Genomic DNA, 26,349 nt, shown 5'->3' on the forward strand with positions numbered 1-26,349 from the left:
CTTTGTTACTGTCTCTTCTTGCACTACTTTCCATCCTCTGCCAGGTCTAACTCCTAGTGATCCAGTTTCTTCAAACTTCTTGATCATAGCTCTCAGTGTTATAGCTGACATAGGACCTGTATGCAGGTTATGAAGCCTTCTAAATTTCTGAAGGGCTGCTACAGCATTGCACTGTTTAAGGTAAAACAACTTAACAAGTAAAGCACACTGAGGCAAGGTAGGACGCATATTGAGCACAATTCGTCAGTCATTCGAATAACTGCCTGAATGTTCCCAATCCCTTTTCAAGTGAAATTGGTGGCACTGCTATCATGTACGCACAGTAAAATTTGCATAATCCTTTTTACTTGCATTTACTGCAAATATTTGACTGCTTTTGGCTCAGCCAGCGCCAAAATTTCCCATATCAGCGACTTTTGGTACTAAATATTTTTTTCACGGAATTCATCTCCCCATGCCTTCGAAAGTCTCAATATAAAATGTGGCCTCATTCCGTGTATTAGTTTTAGCTACAGATACCTCAAAAGAGGGAAAGTTAATTTATGGCCACCCTGTGTATCTAAAAAAGAAATTGCTCCTGACAATTCTTTCTCCAAAGTAATTTGATTCTACAGCATGAATTATTAATATTGTATAAAAAGGATAGAAACCCTAGTTCAGTGCCACCTCAAATAGTAAAAATGTTATCTACATTTGTATAGCTAGAGAAAAGGTTTAGGATAGAGATTTAAGAATCAGAATTTTAAGATTCTGAATCTTAGATCCAAAGTGGCTATGTTATGTTGATGATGTTTTTTGCTGTTTGAGATGGCATTGAACTACCACTTCTATATTTTCTAATAAAATTATTAATTTGCATCCTTGAATAAAGTATACTTTCTTTCAGTTTATGTCTACTGTAAACTAACTTGCAGGGTCACTATAATCCCATTTAATCTGTACACCATCTGTCTCAAAAGTACAAAATTATATAAACTTGGTACTGAGAGCTTCACAGTCTTGGTTGGCTGAATGGTTAATATATCCACTCTCCGACCAACAGGCTGTGAGTTTCTAATCCATGTGGGCAAGGAATTTTTGTGATTGTCTTTAAGTGGTAGATGAATTTTATCACCCAATGTGAGACCAAAGTTGATCAAAAAAAAAAGTTTCAGGTTTTGTTTCGAGAGCACTCTGTACAAAATAAATTAATAAAAAATACAAAACAAATAAAATGATTAAAAAAATTATAAACACTTCTGTCTGTTCACTGTACCAGTGAACTGGTTAATGAAGTGTCATGCATGGTAGATATAAAGGCTATCTTTTTGCCATGTGTTGGTGAGGCCTTCCCAACATACAAATTCATCATCATCATCAAATTCCTGGCATGTACCCTCAAGGGGTACACAGGATATGATAGTACCACATGAAAAATTACATCATTACTAACTTCCTATCTACAATTTTCCTCCAAATCAATCTGTTACCTGTCAAGACTCCAACATTATCAGGTCTTATATTTCTATCTTCTAAGACACTTTTTACTGTATCGATCCACCTATATCTTGGTCTTCCTCTGGATCTTTTTCCTGCCAACCTGGCAGAGAACACTTGTTTTGCTAATCTTTCCTCTCCCATTCAGTTTAAGTGACCATACTACTTGAGATTAGCTCTGCTAACACTTTCCTGGATGCTAACAATGTCAAGTTCTTTCCTAATATCCTCATTTTTAATAGGATATTGCCATCTGTTCATCCCTCTAATGTTTCTCAGGACTCTCATATCTGCGGTCTCTAGTCTTTGGTCAAGTGTTTTATTTCTAACCCAGCTCTCAGATTCGTAAGTTAAAATTGGTTTGAACACTGTCTTGCATACAGCTAATTTAACATTTTGAGTAATTTCTCTCTTATTCCATATAAATTTATTCAGTTGAATAAATTTATCCTACCATACCAGCTTTGTTGATTCTGTTGTTCATTTCCATATTTAATTTACCATTTTCACTAAATATCATGCAAAGTGGCTGAAATGTTTTACTTGTTGTAGGTTCTCCATTCACAATGCAGTTGATATTCTCGGTGCTTCTGCCTATTTTCATTGTCTTTGTCTTGTTATTGCTGACCTTCATACCATATCTATTATTATCAATTTAGTCAGAGAATCTTGCAGACTTGTAGGAGATTTATTTAGAAGTATAACATCATCTGCATAAAGTAAAGAGCTGAGATTAACATCTCGAATTTTGATATTAAGTTTAATACTGCTTTCCTTCATAATGTGATCCATATAGATAATGAATAACAGAGGGGATAATGTACATCCTTGTCTGACACCAGATTCAATATCAAACCATTAATTTTTTTTTCACCGTGTAACACTAAAAGAAAAAATATCAAACCATCTTCCTGTACTTCCTTCAATTCTAACTGCTGACTTCAATTCTAACTGTCAATGGGGCATTGATAAATGCCCATTGACACCATATAACTGTACTATTTTGAATAAATACAGGTCTTTGTTATATTCCCATGATTTCTCAACTGTTTGTTGTAAAATGAAAATCTGATCCTGATAGCATCTATTTGCCCTGAATTCAGTTTGTTCTTCACCAAGCATTCTTTCCATAATCCTCCTCAACCGTTTCTCAAGTGTACTTGCATGAATCTTACCAAGAACACTCGGTAGGGAAATACACCTGTAATTGTCACATTCAGTTTTATTTCCCTTGTTATATATGGGGTACTATGAGAGATCTACTCAAGTCATTTGGAATTCGTCCCTCTGTCCAAGCCTTTTGAACTATGCAGTACAGCCACTGTAAAACTTTTATATCTTCATATTTGAGCATTTCTAGATAAATATGATATACTTCATCTTCCTTTCCACATTTCAGGCTTTTGATGGCTTTTTCTACTTCAAGTATGGTTATGTATTCCTAATTGCATGCCTGGTCAGTGTTTTTTACCACTCTGCTGTTACTGATTTCATTTAGCACTTTTTTTGAAGTAATTACTCCTTATATCAAGGATATTTTTTTCTCCAGTTTTCATGTCACCTTTATCATCTCCATTTCCTTTTACAGCATTCTTTCTTCCATTTCTGAGTTTCTTCAACAACCTCCAGAATATCTTCCCTCCTTGATATTTATTTTCTATGTTCTTACCGAAGTCTTCCATGACTTTTGTTTAGCTGCTTTTACACAGAGCTACTTTTACACTAAGAGCACAAGCTGACTTCTTTGCCAGGAACTTTTAATATGCCTTCTTCTTTTCCTTCACTGCCTCTTTAACTTTCTGTGTCCACCATGGAGTTTTGATTTTTCTATCCTCCAAGGTTTGGTTCCTGTTATCAAACTCTTTCATTTTTTCTTGAATAATGATTGTGTATTTTAATCTACAGTTTACATCCGAGAGCTGTTCAACTTTTATTCACTTTAAAACACTCTCTTATATGTTTTTCTTTTCATTATGAAATTCCGTTTTATCCTGCTCAAGACTAAATGGTAATCACTTCCAATTTCAAATCCTCCATACATTCTAGTGTCCTGCACAAGGGAGAAAACATCACTATCAACAATAACGTAGTCAATGAGACATTTCTTATTCCTTGTCTCTTCTCTCCATGTGAATTTGTGCACATTTTTATGTTGGAGAATTGTGTTAGTAATAACCAGTCCATGTCCTTAGCAGAAATCCAACAGGTATTTGCCATTATTATTAGCTTTGCTCTTCTCTCCAAATTTTCCAAAAATATTTTTATGTGTCTGACAATCATTTCCTACTCTGCTATTTAGATCCCCAACAAGGACCAACTTTTAATTTTTCATTGTGTCAATTGCTTTCTCTAAAGCTTCAAAAAATTCTTCCAATTCTACCTTAGTAGAACCTTCTGTGGGACCATAGCCTCAAATAAGTCTCATTGTCTAGCCTATTCTCATATTTGCCAACATCACTCTACTTGAGACTGCCTGCCATTCAAGAAGATTAGCTTCATATATAGTGTTGAATACTATGGCTACTCCTTTTCCTTGATTGTCATTGCCTGAATATAACATTTTGTATTTATTGCTCAGAAAGATCCCACCAGTCTTTGTATTTTTTGTTTCAGTCATCCCTATTATGTCGATCTGATACTTATCCAATTCCTCAGCGCTCCATTTCTTTGCAATTTAGGCTTCTTATGTTGATAGTACCGATCTTGAACTCCTTTTATTTGAGTTGAGGTGTGTTTTAGGATTTGTTCCAGTAGCTGACTTCACAGTTTGCCCTGGTTCCCTGGTGAAAACAATGGGGGCCTTGTTTAATGGGACGATGCCCCCAGCCATCATGAAATTCTGTTATGTTGTATACTATCATTTTATATTGTGGTTCCAGCCCATCCTCATTCATTCATTATCCAGGTAGATACCCAACAGGGTGCATCACAAGAAGGTGAAGATTGGACATTAGGTCAGAAGCCCTGGTCGGTTCTCCACTTTCCTTTAAAGGCTATGTGGAGATCTCCTCTCAGTTATACAACTTTGACCCTTAAGCACCCTAGCATACAACCTCTATAGTAAAAATGTATAAACATCAGAACCTCCTTTAAGCCATTGCAGACACTTCAAAACTCTTTTATGATCTGCTTTTCTTTATGATCTCCAAAAGACAATGTTCATTTCAAAAAATTATCCTGGTATCTACAAGTTTTCCTGCTCCTATGTAAGGCTTACATAGACTAGCCTGGAGATAGTTTTGAAATCTTCTAAGAAAGAGAGAGCTCCAGACATCAAGGACAATATTTGGAAGTGATTACATGTCAGATTTCTTCTATGCTACCAGTCATTTATGTGCCATATAAAACTGTACTTAATGTGTGTGCAGTGCACACATTAAGTACAGTTGGATCTCCATATTCATGAGATCTGTATTCACGTATTGTGTGCATCTGTATTAGAGTACTCATGCTTAAAATATTACTATGCTTATGTGAATATGCATGGGTTCTAAATGAAGTGCAACTAGTGATGGACAAAAGCTTAAATGGGCCAAGAAAATGCAGATTCCAGATGAATGTCGAGGACTAACATACATGGCTATAGGCTGTGTGTTTGATATCAATGAAAATCCTGTAAGATACATAAGGAAACAAGAAACTGAGATCAGAGAGGCATTGCAAACTGGTGGAATTCTTACTGTTAAACGTGCAGCTTATGCACTTGATAAAGCAACGTTAAAAATGGAGACTGTGCTGTTCATTTGGATTGTAGACCAGCACAAGCAAAACTTGCCTGTGAACATTGGTATGATTTCTGTGAAAATAATATAAATCTGTTGTAAACAGGATTAAGCAGCAAACCCCCCCCCCCATACCATCAGTGCCCACAGAAACTACTTTCATTGTCAGCAGCAGCTGGTTTCAGAAATTCAAGATGCGTTATTCACTCTGTAATGTAAGGATTATGGGCAAGTCTGCTTAAGCTAATCACAAGGGTGGGCCTAACCTGTGTAACTCAATGTGCTCATTGAGGAGAAGGGATATAAACATGAACTAGTGTTCAGGTTATATAGCTGTCGCACAGAAGAAGGGGCTCCAAGATTTAAGGCAGTGCAAGATTAGGTTAGACTGCTAGTTTGCAGCAATGCAGCAGGCCACATGACAAAGCCTGGTCTAATTTTCAGTACACAGAACCCAAGAGCTCTTAAAGAATGTGACAAAAATATACTGCCTGTGTACTGGATGTGGAATGCAAAAGCCTAGATGACGAAGAACCTCTTCCTGAACTAGTTCCACAACTTCATCCCCAAAGTCAAAGAATACCTGGAGGAAAAGGGCTTTTATTCACAGTCCTTATGCTCTACAGTGCCTAAGGACATCAACATCTAATCACACGACTAGGCAAATGAAGAAATAGAAGTGGACTTTCTCTCCCCTAACATTACCTCCCTTATCCAGCAGCTTGACCAGGGAATAATCAAGGCCTTTAAGGCTGATTACATGAAGAGGTGTATGGACTGAACTGTTGATGCCATGGGCAGTGACAACAACTTCAATGTTATTCAGTTTTGGAAGAACTTCACCATAGTCGACAGTCTTCCTAAAAAAAAAGAAAAACACATTGTAGAAGACATCAAGGACCTGTCTGTAAACACCTGTTGGAAGAACTAGAATGAAGTCATGCACAACTCGAGGATGTGCATGACTTCATTTCAGACAAACCACAAGCCATTCCAGATGAGCAGTGCAAGAAAACCATTGCAGAAATAAAGAATTTTAATATGCTTACTGATAGATAATATGCATTATTCATTCTGTATAAGGTACAAGTACACACAGTTGAAACATATTCAATTAAGATAAATTAATTACAAATATTTCTATTTATGTATCATTGATCATCATCAGTGTAATACAGTTGGAAATTTAAAAAATTAAACAACAATGAAGGTATATGGAAAACGGAATCTATCCTTATATGCATCGTGAGACAGCCAGGTAAAAACGAATATTTATTAGGGTCAACTGAAATGTACATACATATGATTTAAAAAAATGAAGTATATGTGTGCATGTAATGAAAACTATGTGTAATAGTTCTTAATCATAATTTTCCAGATTTTTGGCATGGAGAGTCCATAATAAGTTTAGTTTAATCCTTTATCCAAGTGTGAGCAAACAAAGTTTGCACCTGAAAGTATCTTCAGGACTGGATCCGGATCTGAATCTGGAATAATTTAATAATAAGGTTGTACACCCTTTGGCAACTCCTATAGGTTGGGATGACCTCACATTGCTTCTGCCTTGGTGTCTCCACTACTGGGCCTGGCTCCCACTGATGAGACCTCGATAAAGGTCGAAACCGGTATGGGTAGTGGCCCTTGCCTTAATGCATAGCATTACACATATCTGCAAGGAACTTTGCTCTCAACTTGTTGCAAAGGTGGAGAGCTTTCTCCACCTTTGCAACAGTTTTATTTTTTTTTTCTCCACAGTTGCCCGGTGTTGTACTACCTTGCCCCAGTCCTGAAGATACTTTCAGGCGCAAACTTTGTTTGCTCACACTTGGATAAAGGATTAAACTAAACTTATTATAGTCTAACCGAGTGAAAAATAAACTCTCAGCATGGAGAGTCCATCGTTAAGGTTGAGATTTGAGCAATGCTGAATACTTCAGAACTTTCTTTAAAAAGATGCTCATATTTATAGGAATGTTTATGTAGTAATTTGGCATCATTCGAAAGGATCCTGTGGCTAGTATCAGTAATCCCATGTTCTGCTTCTTGGAGGAAGGCAAAACAGATTGGCTTTATTTGTCCAAAGTAGAATAATTTACAGTTGCATAGGACTGAATAGACTCCAGGTAGCAGTAGAGATAGTATCAATGAGCTAATTGAATTTATAGGCTTGAAAGTTGTGAAAATATTAAACCTCTTTGAGATTCAAGAAATGCACTATGAAATGCCTTTAATGTGCAGGATGGCGATTCTATGTAAGTCTTCAACAGCGTGTGGAGAAAAATGGTTTATAATCTTCTCTATTTGTTATAAAAATTGAGACATAAGGAGAAAAATTCATAATAACATCGTAATAATGGAATCACTTACGTTAATTTAAATGTCTTCATAGTCTCATATAAGTTTCATAGCCATTGTCAATACAATTATAGGAAAACACAAAAAAGAGAACAACAATTCAATTGAGAGTGCATGATATTATGTGCACTATCAGCTGTAAGAGAATAGCTCTATCTGCATTAAAAATATACAAAATAAATTATTACAGTAAAATAATTTAGTTAATAAATTATTAATTACAAATTAATGAACACATGACTGCTGAGTATTAATCAGTATAACTTCCCAAAATCGATAAAGTTTTAGGCAATCGTTTTTTTTTTTTGCTTCACAACTTTCTTTGTACATTCTTTCCAGAAGAAAATAACCCTTATGTAACACATGGGTTTTGTTCCACTGAATCCTGTGTTTTATAGATAACATATGTCTTGCTAAACCAGATTTGTTGGGTTCTTTAAGTGAAACATATTTTTGGTGTTCTTCAAAACAAATATGAGGAATGAGTCTGTCCATAATAACATAAGTTGCAAGAGCAGGGGATTCTATGAACTCCAGGATAAGAAAGAGGAAGATATTTATCTTTAGGAGAGATAAGGAAGGTGTATTTGAGAACTGGATGGAATAGGACTTGCAAGTCAATCTGTCAAAGTTGTCTTGTGTTTTTTCTGAAAGTCCTTTAACATATGGAATGCAAATTCTGGTAATTTCTTCTTGAGGCAGGTTTACGATCACGGCCATAATTATTGATTATTTTTTTCAATAGTTTTTGTTTTATAACCATTGAGATAAAGGCGGTGTTCTGATAATAAACAATACTTTGTTTAGAAGGGAATCTGTAGAACATATTTTATGAGCTCTGTAGACTAAAGATTTGATTAAACCACATTTCTGACAAGGGTGATAATGTGAGCTAGAATCAATGTGCTTATCAGTATGAGTTGGTTTTCTATATGCTGAGAACTGTAGACTACCGTTTGGTTGACGTAGAATGAGAATATTCAGAAAAGGAAGACAATTGTTATCTTCTACTTCCAGAGTGAATTCAATTCTTGGGTTTGTTGAATTAATTTTTTCAAGAAATTCACGAAGATCAGACAAGAAGAAGTTCCATTCACCAAAAACATCACAATGTATATGCACCAAATTGACGGTCTAAGAGAAAAACATCCTGAATATGTTGTTCAAAATATTTCATAAAGTAATTAGCTAAAGTTAGGGAAAGAGGAGACCCCATAGCTGATCCCTCTGTCTGTACAATTTGTTCTGACAGCTAAAGTATCCTGAATTAATGACCAAGTCAAATAATTTTGTAAAATTATTTGACTTTGTCATTAATTCAGGATACTTTAGCTGTTTATATAAGGATTAACATAATTACGAAGTAATTCAGAGAGAGTGAAACTACATCAAAACTTACTGGAAGAATCTGTGGGTTGTAAGGATAATCCTGAAATTTTATTCTTAAAATCTGTTGATTTTTTTTATGATAGAAGCAGAGTTTCCTGTAAATGTAAAAAGAACATTAGATAGGTATTTTGAGAGTTTACAAGTCTGACATCCTATGCTGTTTACAATAGGCCTTAACGACACATTTTCTTTATGTAATTTGGGAAGGCCATACAGTCTTGGAGCAGAAGAATGATGAACTTTTAGTCTTTTTTTTATTCAGCCCAAGAATGAACTTTGTCCCAGGCTGTTAAGTTTATTGATTTGTGATTGAGTTGGGTCTCTATCATTGCTTCTATATGTAGAATGATCGCAAAGTAGAAGATTAAATTTTCTAATATAATTAGAAAATTTAATCGTTCAGTTGTAATCGTGCAGTTGTAGTTCATGATCGTTCTTATCATGAATTACAACTGCACAACCATTGTTGGCCTTAGTAATAACTGCGAGGAAGAGGGGAGGGTCTGGAAAGTTCTGAAAAACACCTAGAACAAAAATTAATTAATTTTATGTCTTCTTATATATCCTAAAAGAAAACGAACAAATTATTACAATTTGATGAAACATGGGGATTAAAGATTTATAAGTAGGGGCGTATATTCAGAGCGTGCTAGGTATGCGGTGCGCATCCACAAAATAGCAATATCACCGATATTATATTTTTGCATTTATTCCTGTTAAAGGCGTGACTAATTGTTTCCTGGCTTTGTGTGATTACTAAAATTAAACACAATATGCTAATGCTTCGTGAAGAGGATGCTTTTCAATAAAATCATTATTACAATTGATAAAAAAATAACAGTTTATTTGCTTCTCAGATTTTGAATAATTAGGAATGAAAAACTCACACATCTGTAAATATGATGTGCTTGAGATGAATTAAAAACTTCTTGAAAGTCAGAATGCGATAGAAAGTTGTGATGTAACAACAAATATCATTGAGAGACAGTTGAAAGTGAGAGTAAAAGTACACAGTGAGAGAATGGTTTGACTGATATAAAAAATGAAGAGTTAGCTGCAATGAGGGAGATAGCTCGGTTGCACAGAGTGATACATAGGGCGAAGTGGAAGCTGGAGTGATTACAAAAATGTCTACCGAGTGGATCAGTTAACAAAATGAAGCAAGTGCAAGATAAGAAAAATGAGAACATGATTGGGAGTGAAAGAAATATTAAGGAGCGAGTGTTATGCGGCGATTCAGTAGTAAAAGGTATAATAGATGAGAGTTTGATAAAATCCTGTTTTCCTGGTGCAGAAATTAATGATGTAAGTGAGGCTATTAGAGCACAGAAGCATAGGGGGGAAGAAATGATTGTAGTGGCTGGAACGAATGATTTAAAAGGTGAAAAGTTTGCTATGAGAGAGGACATGAAAGAGTTACTAGAGGTAGCAAAAGAAAAGAGTGAGAGAGTTAAGATAGTGAGTCTGTTGCTGCAGTATGACAGAGTAGAGTTGAGAAGGAGGGCCATAATTGTGAATGACTCTATATAGGTTATGCAGGAGGAGCGGTGTGGATATGTGGAGTGAGTTTGACGGACGAAAGGACTAATACAAGAAGAATGGTTTGCATCTGAATGGATTTGGTGTTCGGAGACTGGAAAAATTGTTGCTGAATGAAGTGAAAGTGGATGTGCAGAATCAGGGAAGCTAGAGCTTTTTTTGGCAGGAGGGAGGTGGGAAGCTGATGAGTGGATATGCAGACATTAGTGAGGCAGTTGAGTGTAAGAATGTGTATAATATGCATGAGTTAGTACGAAGGATAAGACATCAAGATAGGGGTGGGATCAGTGGGGCTTTTGCACTTTATGTACACTAATGCCAGGAGTACTAGGAACAAGACAGAAGAATTTGGTTAGCTCTTCCTGGCCACAGGTTATTGACATTAGTGAGACATGGCTAACAGAGATGATATAGTTAGTGGGATAGAATGTGAAGAGTGTAGTGTGTTCAGGAAAGACAGAGAGAAAAGAATGGGGAAAGGAGTGTTATTGATGATAGTCAATGAACTGCAGCCAAAGAGAATAGATGTTCAACTGCAGAATAGTGAAAATAGCACATTTGAAGCTATCTGGTGTGAGATTGAGGCCAGCAGAACAAAATATATTTGGGTGCTGCTATAGACCAGGCAATGGAATAGATGATGGAGATAGTATGCATAGGCAAATAGACTCAATGGGTGGAGGACAGGTAATTATTATGGGGGATTTCAACTATGGTAACATTGATTGGAAAGAGGAGAGGACACATGGGAGAAAGGAAATGAATTTTATGTAGTTACTAAGGGATAACTACCTGAGACAGCATGTAATGGAATATACTAGGTTTGAGAGTGCTCGATCTAGTAATTGCATCTGAGAATTTGACTATCATGCTGCCACCAATTGGTGACAGTGAATTGAAAATTCCACACTGAAAATTCCACACATTGAGCCACCTGGGAGGTGGCTCAATGTGTGGAATTTTCAGTTAAGATGGTATATGTGGAATTACCGGACTGGTAAGTATGACAAGCTTAGGAGATTGCTTGGATCAGTGCCATGGCATGTAAAACTGCAAGGGCTGGATGTTGATAGTGCATGGGAAGTGGTAAAGGAGAGTTTGAGGGAGGTAATGGCAGATTGCAATACCTAGAGTCAGGAGAGTAAATCAAGTGTGAGTTAAATGGATGAATAACACCATTAAGCTTGAGCTTCAAAAAAAGAAACAATGGTGGAGAGAGAGGTGAAAGGTGACCTGCAGGCACACAAATAGTACAAAGCACAGGCTAGAAGGGTAAGTAGTGTAGTAAGAAAAGCAAATTCAGATTATGAAAGAAAATTAGCAACGCAAGCTAACGAGAATCCCAAACAGTTCTTTCAATATGCTGCAAGTAAAAGAAAAAATGTATACAGCAGAATGATTTTAAGGAATGCCGATGGTAGGGATGTAACTGAATCAGTCTAAATAGTAGAATTACTAAGCGAACACTTTGCAAGAGTATATCATCCAGGCGGTGATATTACAGGAATGAGGTAACCAGTGGCTTATATGGGAATTCAGGTGAATGAAATGGAGGCGAATAGTATATTACAGAACCTTAATGTTAATACATCTGTGGGATTGGATGGTATACCAGCTTGAGTCTTACGTGAAACGGCAAAGGAATTGTCAGTGCCCTTGACCATATTGTTTAATTTAAATCTCAGCTCTTGGTTAGTCCCGAGGGGGAAAATAGTTCCGTTGCATAAAGGAGGCTCCAAGACTGCTGTTGCAAATTACTGACCAATCAGCATATCAGGAGTCATTGTCAAGGTATTGGAGAAATTAGTCAAGAGCAAAATACAGGAATGGATAGATGGAAATGGGATACTATATGGGGAGCAGCATGGTTTTGTGAAGGTAGATCATGCCTCAGTAACTTGCTCACATTTTATAATACAGTGATGGCTGAACTGGATATGGGTAATGCATTTACAGTGATACTGCTGGACTTTGCTAAGGCCTTTGACAGGATACCACGTGGAATTCTAATCAGTAAACTGTAGCACATAGGGATGGATATAGGGTTGATTAGATGGATAGGAGGTTGATGAAGAGATATCAGAGTGTAGTTTATTCAGGAGTTGAGTCCAAAAGAAGGCCTGTGACTAGTGGTATGCCACAGGGTTCTGTTCTTGGACCACTGCTATTTAATTTGTTCATTAATGATATAAGAAATGATCTTAGAGGAACTGTTCATTTATTTGCTGATGATGCAAAGTTGGGTAAAGCAATAGTGAATACACATGATTTTGCAGGATGATTTGGATAGATTGGCACACTGGGCTAAGGAGAATGGATGTCAGTTTAATGTGGCAAAGTGTAAGGCTAGGCATTTTGGGGTGAAAAGATTAGCAGCAGTATACCACATTGGTGGAACTGTACTCCAGGAAATTGATGAACCAGAGATTTGGGAGTGTTGGTGGATAGGGAGTTGAAGTTTCGGGAGCACATAGCAAAAGTGGCTAAATCAGCTCATGTGATCACTTGGTTACCGAAGAATACCTTGACTAGCAGAGACAAGCAGGTTATTGTTCCTCTTTATTGAGCCTCGATAAGAACCCATCTTGACTACTGTGCCCAGATCTGGGCACCAGGATCTGGGCACAGTAGTCAAGATTTCTTCTTGATGGTCTATGGAATGAACCTTACGAGAACAGGTTAAAGATCTATGGGTTACAGAAATTGGTTGATAGGCGGAGAAGGTGTGATATGATTGAGACATTCAAATTGCTGAGGGGTTTTTACAAGATTAAATTAGAGGAAATTTTTCAAAACAGGTCTGGTGGTGGCAGAGCTAGGGGACATCCATGGAAACTGAGCAAGAGTGTAATTAGCAAGGGTGTTAGAACTAGGTTTTTTATTTGGAGAGTGGTGAATGAGTGGAATAAGCTGCCAGAGTCTGTTGTGTGGGTGCCATGACTGTGAATGAGTTCAAAGCGAAGTATGATAGATACTGTGCGAATGCTGAATAGTTCTTGACATGACGTTTAGGGCCTCCCTCGATGAGTCTAAGGATTCCTTGCAGTTGTCCGTAATAATAATATTTTGTAACATATTAATCAACTGAGCTCCTACAATGTTTTAGAAAAATGAATCTATTTATACATTTTGCCCTCTTTAATAGATCCTTTCCTAATGTAGATGTTAATTTAAAAATATGCTCTCTATAAATATTGGCTAATACTTACCATTCATGTGTACCTTAATTTATAATTAATTTATTGTTGTTTATATTTAAAAAAATTTATTCACTAAATTATTTTATTGTAATTTATTTTGTATATTTATTAATGCAAAAGGAGCTATTCTCCTGCAGCTAATAGTGCACATAATATCACACGCTTTCATTTGAATTGTTGTGTATTGTGTATTTTTTGTATATTGACAGTGGCTATGAAACTTAGCCAAAAATTTTGCAAATAAAGGCATTTAAGTGATTCAGTTATTAATATGTTATGATGAATCTTCTCTACTCATTTGGAGTTATCACCATTCAGACTTCAGCTTGTTACATCTTCACTACTTGGATGCAGGCAGTCTGTCCACTTTCTTGGTCTGCCATATGGTCTTTTTGCCTTTGGTTTCTGGTCTTTTGCAAGTTTAATTATTCTTTTTGGGTTCATCCTATTAACATGTTAATTACACAATCTTCTCTTTTTTATCCATGCATTTATAGGTTGTAATTGACATTCTTCATAAAACTTTAACAAATTTTGTTTTGTTAACTATTTTTCTTAATGTTTTCATTTTACATGTATTTATCTGTTGTATTTTTGATGTTTCTATTCTTATTTCATGTGCATATATCAATATTAGTCGGACTACTACTGATTTATATTTTCTTGCTTTCGTTTCTTTTGTTAGATCTTTATTTGTCCATATAGTTGAATTTAAACATCCTGATTTTTTATTAACATTCAGGGATTGTTCTTTTATTTCACCCTGTGTTTTTTCACTGTTCACAGTTATTCCTAAGTATTTAAATTTCATTACTTGTTTCAGTATTTATTCTATTTAGTTCTAATTTAAATCTGATTGGTTCTTTTGCAATTACCATTGTTTTTTATTTCCCCATTCATATTTGAATGTTAAAACTGGTGCATATCTATTGGAATTTGAATAATTGCTTTTGAAGATTATTTTCATTTTCTGCAAATAATGCTACATCATCTGCATAACTAAATTTAAATTTTCTTTTTAAATTTTTATTTTATCTAATTTATTTTTTTTTATTAATTTCTGTTATTATTGAAACATGGATCTGAAATACTGCTCATTATTGTAAAACACAATTAAAACCTTTTAAACACATTTAAGCATTTTTCTGTTAATTGGGAAATGGTTGTGTAAGTGTTTGGACATACATAGAAAACACTTGGGACTATTTGGGCAAGAGTATGAATTTTTGCAGAATGTTGCATTTTTGCTGGAGTCATTGAGAGATACCTACAGTGAATATGGAGACTAGACTATATACATTTCACATATTTGACTGTGCTCTTATCCTTGGATTGTTTAAAAAACTTTTTTGAATTTTCAAAGTTTATTATTATTATTATTATTTTCCTAATACCACTTCCTGATGATGTGAGAAGTTAAGCAACACAACATGTAGATATACCCTCTTTATTCTTATTAAAAAAGAAAAATTGCTTATGCTTTTTATTCCCTTAAGAGAGTAGGCAAGACTGTTTTGAGTTTGGTAGTTCAGCCTTTTTTTTTTTTAAATGTCAATGACTATATTCTTGTTATCTTATTTATTATATAGTCCTTATATTATTTCCTTTATATTGCGTTATGTGATGTATAAATTATGATCACAAAGAGATGTAACTGGTCAGTAATAATTTCCAAATATGCTATTGCATTCAGACATCACTCGACCATTATCGTGGGACCTAATGTGCAAATAAAGCATTGTCCACTATCATTAGCCTGTAGTGTTGTCATTTAGCATAATGAGTCCATCTATTATTTTATGCTTCTATTTCCATGCCCTGATTCTTCCATTAGTTTACAAAGTTATAACCAGGATTTGTCAGACCATGTAACCTTTACCACATTAAATGTTTTTAGCTGACAGGAATGGAATTTGCTGATGTCTGTTGTTCATTAGTATTATTACTGTAGGTGGACTGAAAGGTAGATAATCCAGAAACACTTCTACAAACCAAACAAGGAACTTTTTCATGCCACTTTAGGTCTCCAGCTGTTGGTTGGGGAGTGAGTACTTTGTCCACTCAGTTAATTAGGCTGACACAATTAACATAAATTGTTTTAATTTCTTTTTATATTATTATTATATATAATATATTATTATATTTCAAAACTAACTTTTTAGTTATTAAAATATTGCAACATTCCATTTAGGAACTACCGAAGTAAAATTTTTTTTTTTATTTTTCAAAACGCTTGGCGTGTGCTCTCCAAGCACACAACACTGGTTGAAAAGCATAATTTACTATAAATACCATATGCCTTTTGTTCCTATGTAAAATTAGTGGATTTATGATATAAAATATTCTGGTTTTATTAATTTTATTCTATTCATTTTATGATTGCAAATGATCCTTATCTTGTATTGCAGATATTCTGATTTTCTTGTAAATGAAATCTCACAAGAGGGAGAGGTAATTAAGTTGACTGACATGTCACCACCACCTGAAATATCTGTCAGTGATAGGGTAAATACAACTGCCTAAATTTTCTTAGAAGCATTGCATATTTTCATTATATGTTTAGAGCAAAATAAATTTCTGATTAATTAAACCTTAATCAATCAGTGCATACCGGTGATAGATGAATTGATGCATTTGATTCAACATAGAAATATTTTTTTAAATAAGTCTGTTTAATTTATAATAAATTACTTAGATACAAAAGGGAAAAAAAAGTCCAGATTCATTCTTTTGAAAGTAGGATTTTTTAAAATTCATTTTGAGAATAAATAGTCTGAGAATGATTGGATTTGACTGTTGATTAATTACATGCTGACCAGATGCATCCCAATCCAGTTCTCACTGGATCACAAAAGTATATATCTCATACCCACATACTCTCTCCCAAACATAGACTACAGTAAAATTATCACCATCCCATATATCCATGGTGCTTCTGTGAAGTTAACAAAAATCTAAAGATATACAGTCTAGTTACCACCTTCAGATCACACAAAAAATTGGCATCCTTTATCTGCTTTCAATAAAAATGAGCTGTGTTCCTTAGATTTGGTGTCTACCAACTGCCCTGATGTATGCAGCCTTGCTATGGCCAGACAAGCAGGACACCCAACATCAGTGACAACAAAAATGAGCTGTGTTCCTTAGATTTGGTGTCTACCAACTGCCCTGATGTATGCAGCCTTGCTATGGCCAGACAAGCAGGACACCCAACATCAGAATCTTTGGACTCAAAGGCTACATTTAGACCACTATGGCTACTCAGGACTTGCAGACCATACCTTAGTCTGGAAGACTACCTCAAGTCTGGGAATACTTATTCTTACACCATCAGTCCAGCTACCAAGAATACCCAATCAAACCCACTAGGTGGTGTAGTTTTGGACTTCAGGACTACTTTGTTTATTCACATTAGTTTCTGTTAAATCATGTAGTGCCTGTGTGCACTTATCTTTACTTGTGTATTGCTAATGGATGATGCAATTTGACTTTGGCCAAATATAGGAAATAATGATTCAATTATTTTAGTTATTGTACCATCTATAGGTATTATTTTTGGGAAAATTTCCATGTTACTCCTCTAAAAAAAGGCACATCGCACAACTATTATTTTAATGGCTAATATAGCCTACTTTTGTTTAGGGGTGCCCTTTTTTTCAATGTCATTGGCTCTTTACCCAAATTCTAGGGAATTACTGAAGTGTTATAAAACTAATCTATGAAGAATAAAAATAGGAGAAAATTTGGACATATAGTACGCCCACAGATTCAAGACCCTTCGATACTTCTGTGCATGTCACAAAAAGGAGAATCCATTCCGATAATAGGGTAATCAATCTGTCTTCTGAGATGAATTTTTATTATTACATGTCGGAAAATTAACTTCTCTTTTATGATCATCGTAGTTTTTAAAGTGGTAACTATCTTGTTTGTATAACAGTTTGGGAAATTTTATCTATAAAGCACGTGGTCTCGCATGTTCGCCACCAATTCGTACGTCCTTCATTTCTTTCTCCCCTTCAGCATGAATCGACTATTCTTGGCACCAAGCCAAGTGCAGCTCCACAAACTGTGGGCGAACTGTACCTTTTTGGATGCTGTTTTCTGTCTCCTTATTTCAGCGATGTGCTTTCATATGCTGTTAAAGGAAGGGGAGATTTTTGGGAGAATTATTTGAAAAAACCCGGTTTTTAATATTTGTATAATATTATTAAGGGTGGGTAGAGAGTGTTTTGGGAGGAGGGGTTATGAGAGTAGGTTCTGAAGATAGAAAATTATTTTTTGGGGGAGAAGAGGAGGGATTTAAGGGAAAAAGTCAGGGGTGGGAGTGACGGGGTGTAAGCTGTTTCGACAACCGTCATGTTTCGGAACTCATGGGGAAAGTGGTGGATGCTATGTCATATCAGTTAGGTGTTTCTGTCTTTTGTGTACTTGCGTTGTCTCCTATTGGTCGGAGTCATGACCTAATTTTTATGTTATGGAGCTTCCAACTCTCGAAGATTATGTTGGGTCAGTGGACGTTTATTGAGTTTTCGTCACATTTTATGGCTATCGTTTCCGATATTCTAAGCATTGTTTCGTTGTGTTGTATGTCTAATATTATGACCTTGTCAATTTGCGGGGTATGTTTTTGTTCAAGGGCGTGGACTGCTATCTCAGTTTTTCCTGAGATATAAAAACAGAATACACAGAATACTGTGTATTCTGTTTTTCTTTTGGTTGTTGTGGAATAGGGATGTTCCATTGTTCTGGAATAGGGATGTTACTTCACATCTACAGTTCCAGTACCATCTATGTTGTCATCTTATTCTTAAAATTACCATTATGAGCATGGGCACATTGATAAGCAAATTGAATGATTATCGATTAATCAGCATTTTTTAATTGGCTGATTGTTCATTACAGTATACTTCCTACCGTAATAGCCAGCAGCTCATTGAATAGATAATACTTAAATAATATTAGTATAAATAAAGTTAATATAAACCTTTATTTTCTGGGTTAAATTTTATGCAGTTTCAATTATACGAAGAAAATAAATGAAAAATTAAGAAATTAATGCAATAATAAAAAAAAATTTTTTTTAAATTATATGCATGACATCTGATCCCTCATGAGTTTGTGAGGTGATTCAAGAATGGTATCACATACAAGCTTAACTCGGTGCATCTTGCCAGTTTGCCTTGGTACATGTGTAGATGGAGATTGAGCTTGTTGCTTTAGAGTGAGTCTAGCATATTTAGCACATTTAATACTTTACATTTTGCATTCCATTTTTATTATTATTATTATTATTTGACACCTCCAGTGAGTCCAGGTACTCATCGAGAGAGGGCACACTCTACAACTTTGTCTTCACCATTCAATCACCAACTGACCGCAACTATGCCAATGCCATCTACCGCCGACCACCACCACCACTCGTATTTCCCCAAACAATCACAAACATCCAGGTCTGCGACGGGATTCGAACCTGCAGCCTTTTGGCTGGAGAGTGGATATGCTATCCACCTGGCTAACCAGGCCGACATTCTTTTGTTGGCCTGGTGGTTAATATACTATGGGTTTTCAAAAATCTTTCATATGTGTGGGAACTACATAAAAAAAAAAAATAAATAAAACAGGGAATCTGCAGACTTGTACTGAATTTATTTAAGAGTATAACATCATCTGCATTAAGTAAAGATCTGAGATTAACATATCCAATTTTGAAATCAGGTTTAATGCCACTTTCCTTCATAATGTGATCTATATAGATGATGAATAACAGTAGAGATGATGTACACCTGGTTTAACATCAAACCATTTTCCTATACCTCCTGCTTACACTATATAATTGTACCATTCTGTCCAAAGTAGATCAAACTACAGGCACAAGGAACTTTATACACTCCAGTATTTTCAAGATAATGCAGTAGATTTTTAGGAGAACATATGAAGGTAGTTAGCTGAATGAATGGTTTGAAAATGGCATGGAAACATATTTCCAGAGTATTTTTTCTGATGTACCCTTAACATATGGGATGAGAATAGTTTTGCTGTGATCCTGTGTTGGAAGGATAGGGGATACATGCAATATTTTATCTATTTTATATAGGCTGTAGCCATAGGCTGAAAAGATGTTGTGAAGATCTCTGAGCTCGGTTTCCAGGGTTGTCTCATTTGAACAAATAGCCTTGGCTTGGTAAGTAAGTGTTTTGTTTCCAAAACACTGGAACACAGCAAAACCATTCATAACCCATATGTTAAGGGTACATCAGAAAAAATAGCTGAAGTTCTCTGGAAATGTGATCTCTATGCCACTTTTAAATCTTTCATTCAGCTAGCTACCTTTACATCCTTTGTCCAAAAAGAAACCGAACTTTTGATAGAAAATAAAACATAGGCCAATTATAATTATTCAAATAATTTATTTCAATCAATATACTCTCCCTCAGCTTTGAATACAGTGTTTGGCATGGTCAATATATCAGTTTTTTGGGATATTGTTGAGGGTCGTGATTACTGCTGCTTCAACATTTTCAATGGTGTCGTATCACTTTCCTTTCATCGGCAAATGAAGTCGGCAGAAGAGGACAGAAGTCACAGGGTGCTAAACCAGGTGAATATGACGAGTGATCCAACACACAAACTTGGTTTTTGCTCAAAAACTGTCTCACAATGTTCGAATGATAAGATGGTGCATTATCATGCAAAAGTGACCAGCTGCCTGCATCATGATATTCATGCCGTACGCGACGAATTCTCGCTATCAGTCGCTTCAAAGCTTCGAGATAAAACTCACCATTGACCATTTGGCCAGGTGGAACGAATTCTTTGTGGATGATGCCCTTGGAATCGCAGAAACAAATCAGCATTGCCTTTACTTTTGACTTCTCCAAGCGACTTTTTTTTTAGGATGCCCCTCTTCTGGTGGTCCCCACTCAGCACTTTGGCACTTTGTTTCCGGCTCATACTCAAGACATCATGTTTCATCACCAATAACGATTGTTTCAAGGAAGTTTGAGTTTTTACGAGCGGTTTTAATGAAGTCCTTGCAGTGTTCAATTCGATACATTTTTTGGTCATTGGTCAACTTCTGGGGAACAAATCGTGAATTCAATTTACGAAGGCCCAAACTCTCGGTTAAAATGTTGTGCATAGTTGATTTTGAAATCCCCCAATTCATCTTCAATCAATCTCACAAACAATTTCCAGTTTTCTTTGATGAAATCATGCACCTTTTGGATGTTAACTTAGCTCAATCCAGATTTTGGACGACCCGGCTTTTTGTTGTCCTCAAGCGTCTCACAACCACTTTGAAATTGCTTAAACCACTCGTAAACTTGAGTATGGGATAAGCATTCATCACAATATGGTTTTTGAAGCATTTGATGCGTTTCGGTAAAACTTTTACCAAGTTTAACACAAAAGTCAATTGCAGCTCTCTGTTTGAAACTCATTTTCCAACCATTCGTTAAAACACACTGTCACTCTTGACACTATAACTCGGCTTCTAATGAAACAAATGTTAAAAATAGTTGACACAACACTAATGAAGGTTGCCTGCTTTCAACAGCAAAAAGATACAACAAGTGGTACCACTAGTTTCTTCTATTTTCGAAAAGTTCGTTTTCTTTTTTTGGACAGAGGGTGTATATTCTCCAAAAGATCAACTGCATCCTCTTGAACATCTTAGAATGTACAAATTTGTAGACTGGTAAATGAGTTAACATTCTCCTTGAAGAACACAAAAATTACATCTGTGATCATCTGTATGGCAAGTTGAGATTGGCGGGCCATGCTTTGGATATTCTTTCACTTTCACATAGGATCAGATGGAGGACAACATCTTTATTACATAGAAGCCAGTATAGATCTGAGAGAATATTTTTAGAGTCAGCATCAGCTACAAAGCACTCTTTTAACCTCATGCATTAATATACCAAGGATCTGGGAGACTCATTTTAAGGCTTGATAGCCTGACTTCTCTAAATTCACTTTGTGGTTATCCGATCCATAGAGAGAGCCATGTAAGCCATTAGTTCTGTTGTCAGTTACAATTTAAATTGTTTTCCTCAATTATGTAGTTTAGTGCTATGTGCCTCTCACAGTTATAATTGTGCTCTGGTGATGCTGATTAGAAAACCAGTGAAATATGAATGAGTTTAACAAATATATATTTTTTCCTCTCTTGATCTAATTTATACCATAAAACATTATTATGAATCAGCAATGACACCTAAGCCTTTCTATACTTATGATGGTGTGATTATTGTTTGAATAGGTATTTTCCTGTGTGTGTGTGTGTGTTTTGGTTTTTTATAAACAGAGAAAGATAATTAATCATTGGAAAGATGTGTGACTAATGTGTCTAGAAAGGACATACAGTTATTTAATTCTTTTGGTATTGTAAAATCACAGTTTTGAGATTAGTTGTGTTGAATATGAGATGGCTAAAAGAAATCAGGGGACCCCATTGCAGTCCCAGTTGTTTGTATATATTTCTTCTCTTCATGTAAAATAACCTACACGTACTGTAACTTTAAGTAAATCAAATATGTGTGGGAAAGTGAGACTTTATCAAAACATGAGGTCTCTGCTTTTGGTACATTAGTAAACAGGTGTAATTTGAAAGCTGAGCTTTATAAGCTACATAAATTTACTATAAACCAATACTGAATATATTCTATATATTTGAGAATACTATCATGAATATATACCTCCCCAGATATATGATGCCAAAAATTCATAAGCCTAATATCCTACAAGCTCCAATATTTGATATTATAGACTTGCCAGGCACCCAGCAAAATCTCTTGTCCTCCACCCACAGATCAATCCTCCATCTTTATAAAAATTATCTATATTTTAAAACAGTATTAAATAAACACATCCATAAAAATTCACACACCTTGATATTAGCTTTGATGTTACTTTGTTTACTAATGTACCACTGATAGGAACTGATTTCATTAAGTCCTACTTCTCTCCAGATATACTGAATTTTTCATATTTATGTTATTTTATATGGAAAAGAAAAGGAAAAAAATGCACAAACCAGGATGGGACTGCAGTGGTTCTTTCACTCCCCCATCTCCCTTAGATAATTCCTATATAAATCACTTAAAGAACAATGCATTGAACACTGTTACACTGCAATCTGGAGTCTGGCTGTGTTGCATAAATGATGTGTCTACTACTTGGCCAGTGGTCCAGTCACATTAGATACATTTTCAATGCATTTAAACAGCCGGCGTCCTAAAATACACTTCACAATAGAAAAAGAATCAACTGTCTGCCCTTCCTAGACACATTACTCTTTCAGATGATTTAATTTGGTTACGTTAGGTTGGATTGCTTTCAAATGGTTTTGTGCCTATGAGCCCACCCACAGAAGGTTCTACTAAGAAGTACAGGAATCTTTTGAGGCATTAGAGAAAGCAACTGACACAGTGAAAAAGGAAAAGTTGGTCCTTGTTGGAGATTTAAACATCAGAGTAGAAAATGATTACCAGACATACAGAAATGTTTTGACAAAAGAGCAGAGATAATAATAATGTTAAGTATCCATTGCATTTCTGCTCAGGGCATGGACTAGTTATTACTAACACCATATGACAAGGTGCCAAGAGAGAAGCTATTCAATACACTATAGTTATATGGTGTCAATAGGGCCTTATATCAAGCAATACTTAGTCTTTATTTGAGTTGCAAGTCAGCAGTTAGAATTGAAGGAAGTACAGGATGATGGTTTAGTGTTAAATCTGGTGTGAGACAAGGATGTACATTATCCCCTCTGTTATTCATTATCTATATGGATCACATTATGAAGGAAAGTGGTATTAAACATGATATCAGAATTGGAGATGTTAATGTCAGCTCTTTGCTTTATGCGGACAATGTTATACTTCTAAATAAATCCGCTACAAGTTTGCAAGATTCCCTGACTAAATTGAATAACTGTTGTAATAGATATGGTATGAAGGTCAGCAATAAAAAGACAAAGACAATGAAAATAGATAGAAACGTTGAAAATATCAACTGTGTTTTGAACGGAGAACCTGTGGAACAAGTAAAACTTTTCAGCTACTTAGGTATGATTTTTACTGAAGATGGTAAATTAAATATCGAAGTAGACAACAGAATCAACAAAGCTGGTATGGTAGGAAGTCAATTGAATAAATTCATATGGAATAAGAGAGAAATTAGTCAGAACACACTAAATTAGCTGTATACAAGACAGTGTTCAAACCAGTTTTAACTTATGGATCTGAGAGCTGGATCGGAAGTAAAACACTTGACCAAAGACTAGAGACCGCAGATATGAGAGTCCTGAGAAAGATTAGAGGCATGAACAGATGGTATCAATGGCAATATCATATTAAAAACGAGGATATTAGGAAAGAACTTGACATTGTCAGCATCCAGGAATGCAGTAGCAGAGCTAATCTCAGGTGGTATGGTCACTTAAACAGAATGGGCGAGGAAAGATTACCAAAACAAGTGTTCACTGCCAGGTTGGCAGAAAAATGACCCAGAGGAAGACCAAGATATAGGTGGATTGATACAGTACAAAGTGCCTTAGACGATAGAAATATAAGATCTGATAATGTTGTAATCTTGGCAAGTAACAAACTGATTTGCAGGAAAATTGTAGATAGGAAGTTAGTAATGATGTAAATTTTTCATGTAGTACTATCATATCCTGTACATCCCCTTGAGGGTACATGTCAGGAATTTGATGATGATGATGTTTCAACATAAAAATGTTGAGTAAACATTTAGTCTCGAGCAGGATAAGATTGAATTTCGTATTGAAAAGAAGTGTATGAAAGTTTTAAAACAAATCAAAGTTTTGCATCTGAAAAGATGCAAATCGTGGACTAAAATACACAAACCTTATTCAAGAAAAAAATTAAAGCATTTTAAAACAATAACTTAATATTGCAGTTTCAGGAGTAAACCCTGAAGAAAAGCATTGATTGATTCAACCAAAGAAGCATGTGGTAAGGTTGTCTGTATGTATAGAAAAATCAGAACTCCATGGTGGACTAAGGAAATTACAGAGCAGTGAAGGAAACGAAGGAAGCATATTGAAAATTCCTTGCAAATAAGTCAGCTTGTTCTCTTAGAGAATACAGAGACAAATGTAAGAAAGCAGTGTGCAAAACTAGCTAAATAAAAGTGACGTGGAGACTTTGGTAAGAACATAGAAAATAAATATCAGGAAGGTAGGAAAATATTCTGGAGGCTAATGAAAAAACTTAGAAATGGAGGAACAAGTACTGTAAAAGTAATCGGAGATGATAAAGGTGACATGAAAACTGGAGATAAACATATTCTTGATATACGGAGTACTTTTGTATTCCATATATTGTACTATTGTAGATTGCTAAATAAAACAAGTAGCAAAAGCATGATGATGGTAGGTTTCTACCATCAACACTCTAGAAAAAGTAATCAAAAACCTGGAATGTGGAAGTACAGGTAACCGTCGTATAACGCCGATGTTAGGTTCCATAGAAATGCCGCGTTGTATAAATCATGTTATATGAGACTTAGATCACATAGAAAAAGTAGGATTGGGTTCTGAAATCGTTTTTTTTTTTTTTAAATTATATAAACAACAATGACATATTTTTATTTATAAACAACAAAAACAATATTTTTATTTAATTGAGATAATTCATGTAAGTTAAGAAAACTTAAACTATGAGACAGATACGTAGTATAAAATTATAAAAATTACAAATTGTACATACATTTCATTGCACATAATGCATAAATGTTTTAGACACAATAAAATAAAGCGCATATTTTAATCGTCATCACTGTCTTCAGAAATAACATTTCGTAGATGTTCTTTAAGTGGCCGGAGGTCGTCACCACTTGAAATCTCTTGGATATCATTTGTATAATTCTCATATTCATGTAACTCACCAGAAAATAAACTGCTCAGCTTGAGAATAACACACTTATGATTTTAAATGCGCTTTCCTGGCAGAAAATGAAGACAATTTTTAACAATAAACACTTTATACAGTAAACCCTAGATTGTGAACCTGTGGTACTTGTGCCAGAGGTTGGACGTCTGAGAATTTTGCTGGCATGTCAGCATTTTACAGGTGATATCCTTTTATACGCTTATAAATTATTCAAGTTTTTTTTTTTTTAATTGTTACACTATTTACAAGCTGAATTTTGTTTTACACAAGACAGCGGCTCTAAAGACGTGCATATCATTGGTACGGTATTAACAAAAGATCGCTGACCCAAAGACAAAAGCAACAGACAAGTGTTGAGTTGAAATGCTAATTCTCTTCAATCGAATTCCATAACATCTGAAACTGTCATACAACATTCACTATTAGTTTTAACACATTCACAATAGGGTGTCATTTATCGTTCCGATGGAACTTCTCATTACCGACTGGCTCAACTCACACAAACATTTCAACCCTTGGTTGAATTTTATGGCTTCTTGTTTGCATTTGAGGTGGCAGGCAAACTCACACATTCATTATATGGCATGTTTCAATTCTTGATAGTCTTTTATTTTAAGTTAGCCTTTGTGATCTCATAATGACATCGAGAATTTCAAATGCAATAAAACAAACACTTATTTCATAATTGAAAAATTGGACAATAGTTTTTAGTTAGATACTGTGTTTCGGTGCAACATATGG

The 26,349-nt window shown here is 35.3% G+C and overlaps 1 protein-coding gene across 1 annotated transcript in view; it reads left to right on the plus strand.

The window, feature by feature from the left end:
• The window catches only part of Pus7 (pseudouridine synthase 7), a 184,876-nt gene that overhangs the window by 37,295 nt on the left and 121,232 nt on the right, over positions 1–26,349 (plus strand). The window contains exon 3 of the mRNA XM_090390419.1: positions 16,090–16,186. Within this exon, the coding sequence (XP_090246545.1) occupies positions 16,090–16,186 (97 nt within the window). The remainder of the gene's footprint in view (positions 1–16,089; positions 16,187–26,349) is intronic.

Source organism: Typopeltis vanoorti, chromosome 3 (genome assembly GCF_054136105.1).
Source record: "Typopeltis vanoorti isolate ZY-2024b chromosome 3, IOZ_Tvanoo_1.0, whole genome shotgun sequence".
NCBI classification, from domain to species: Eukaryota; Metazoa; Arthropoda; class Arachnida; order Uropygi; family Thelyphonidae; genus Typopeltis; species Typopeltis vanoorti.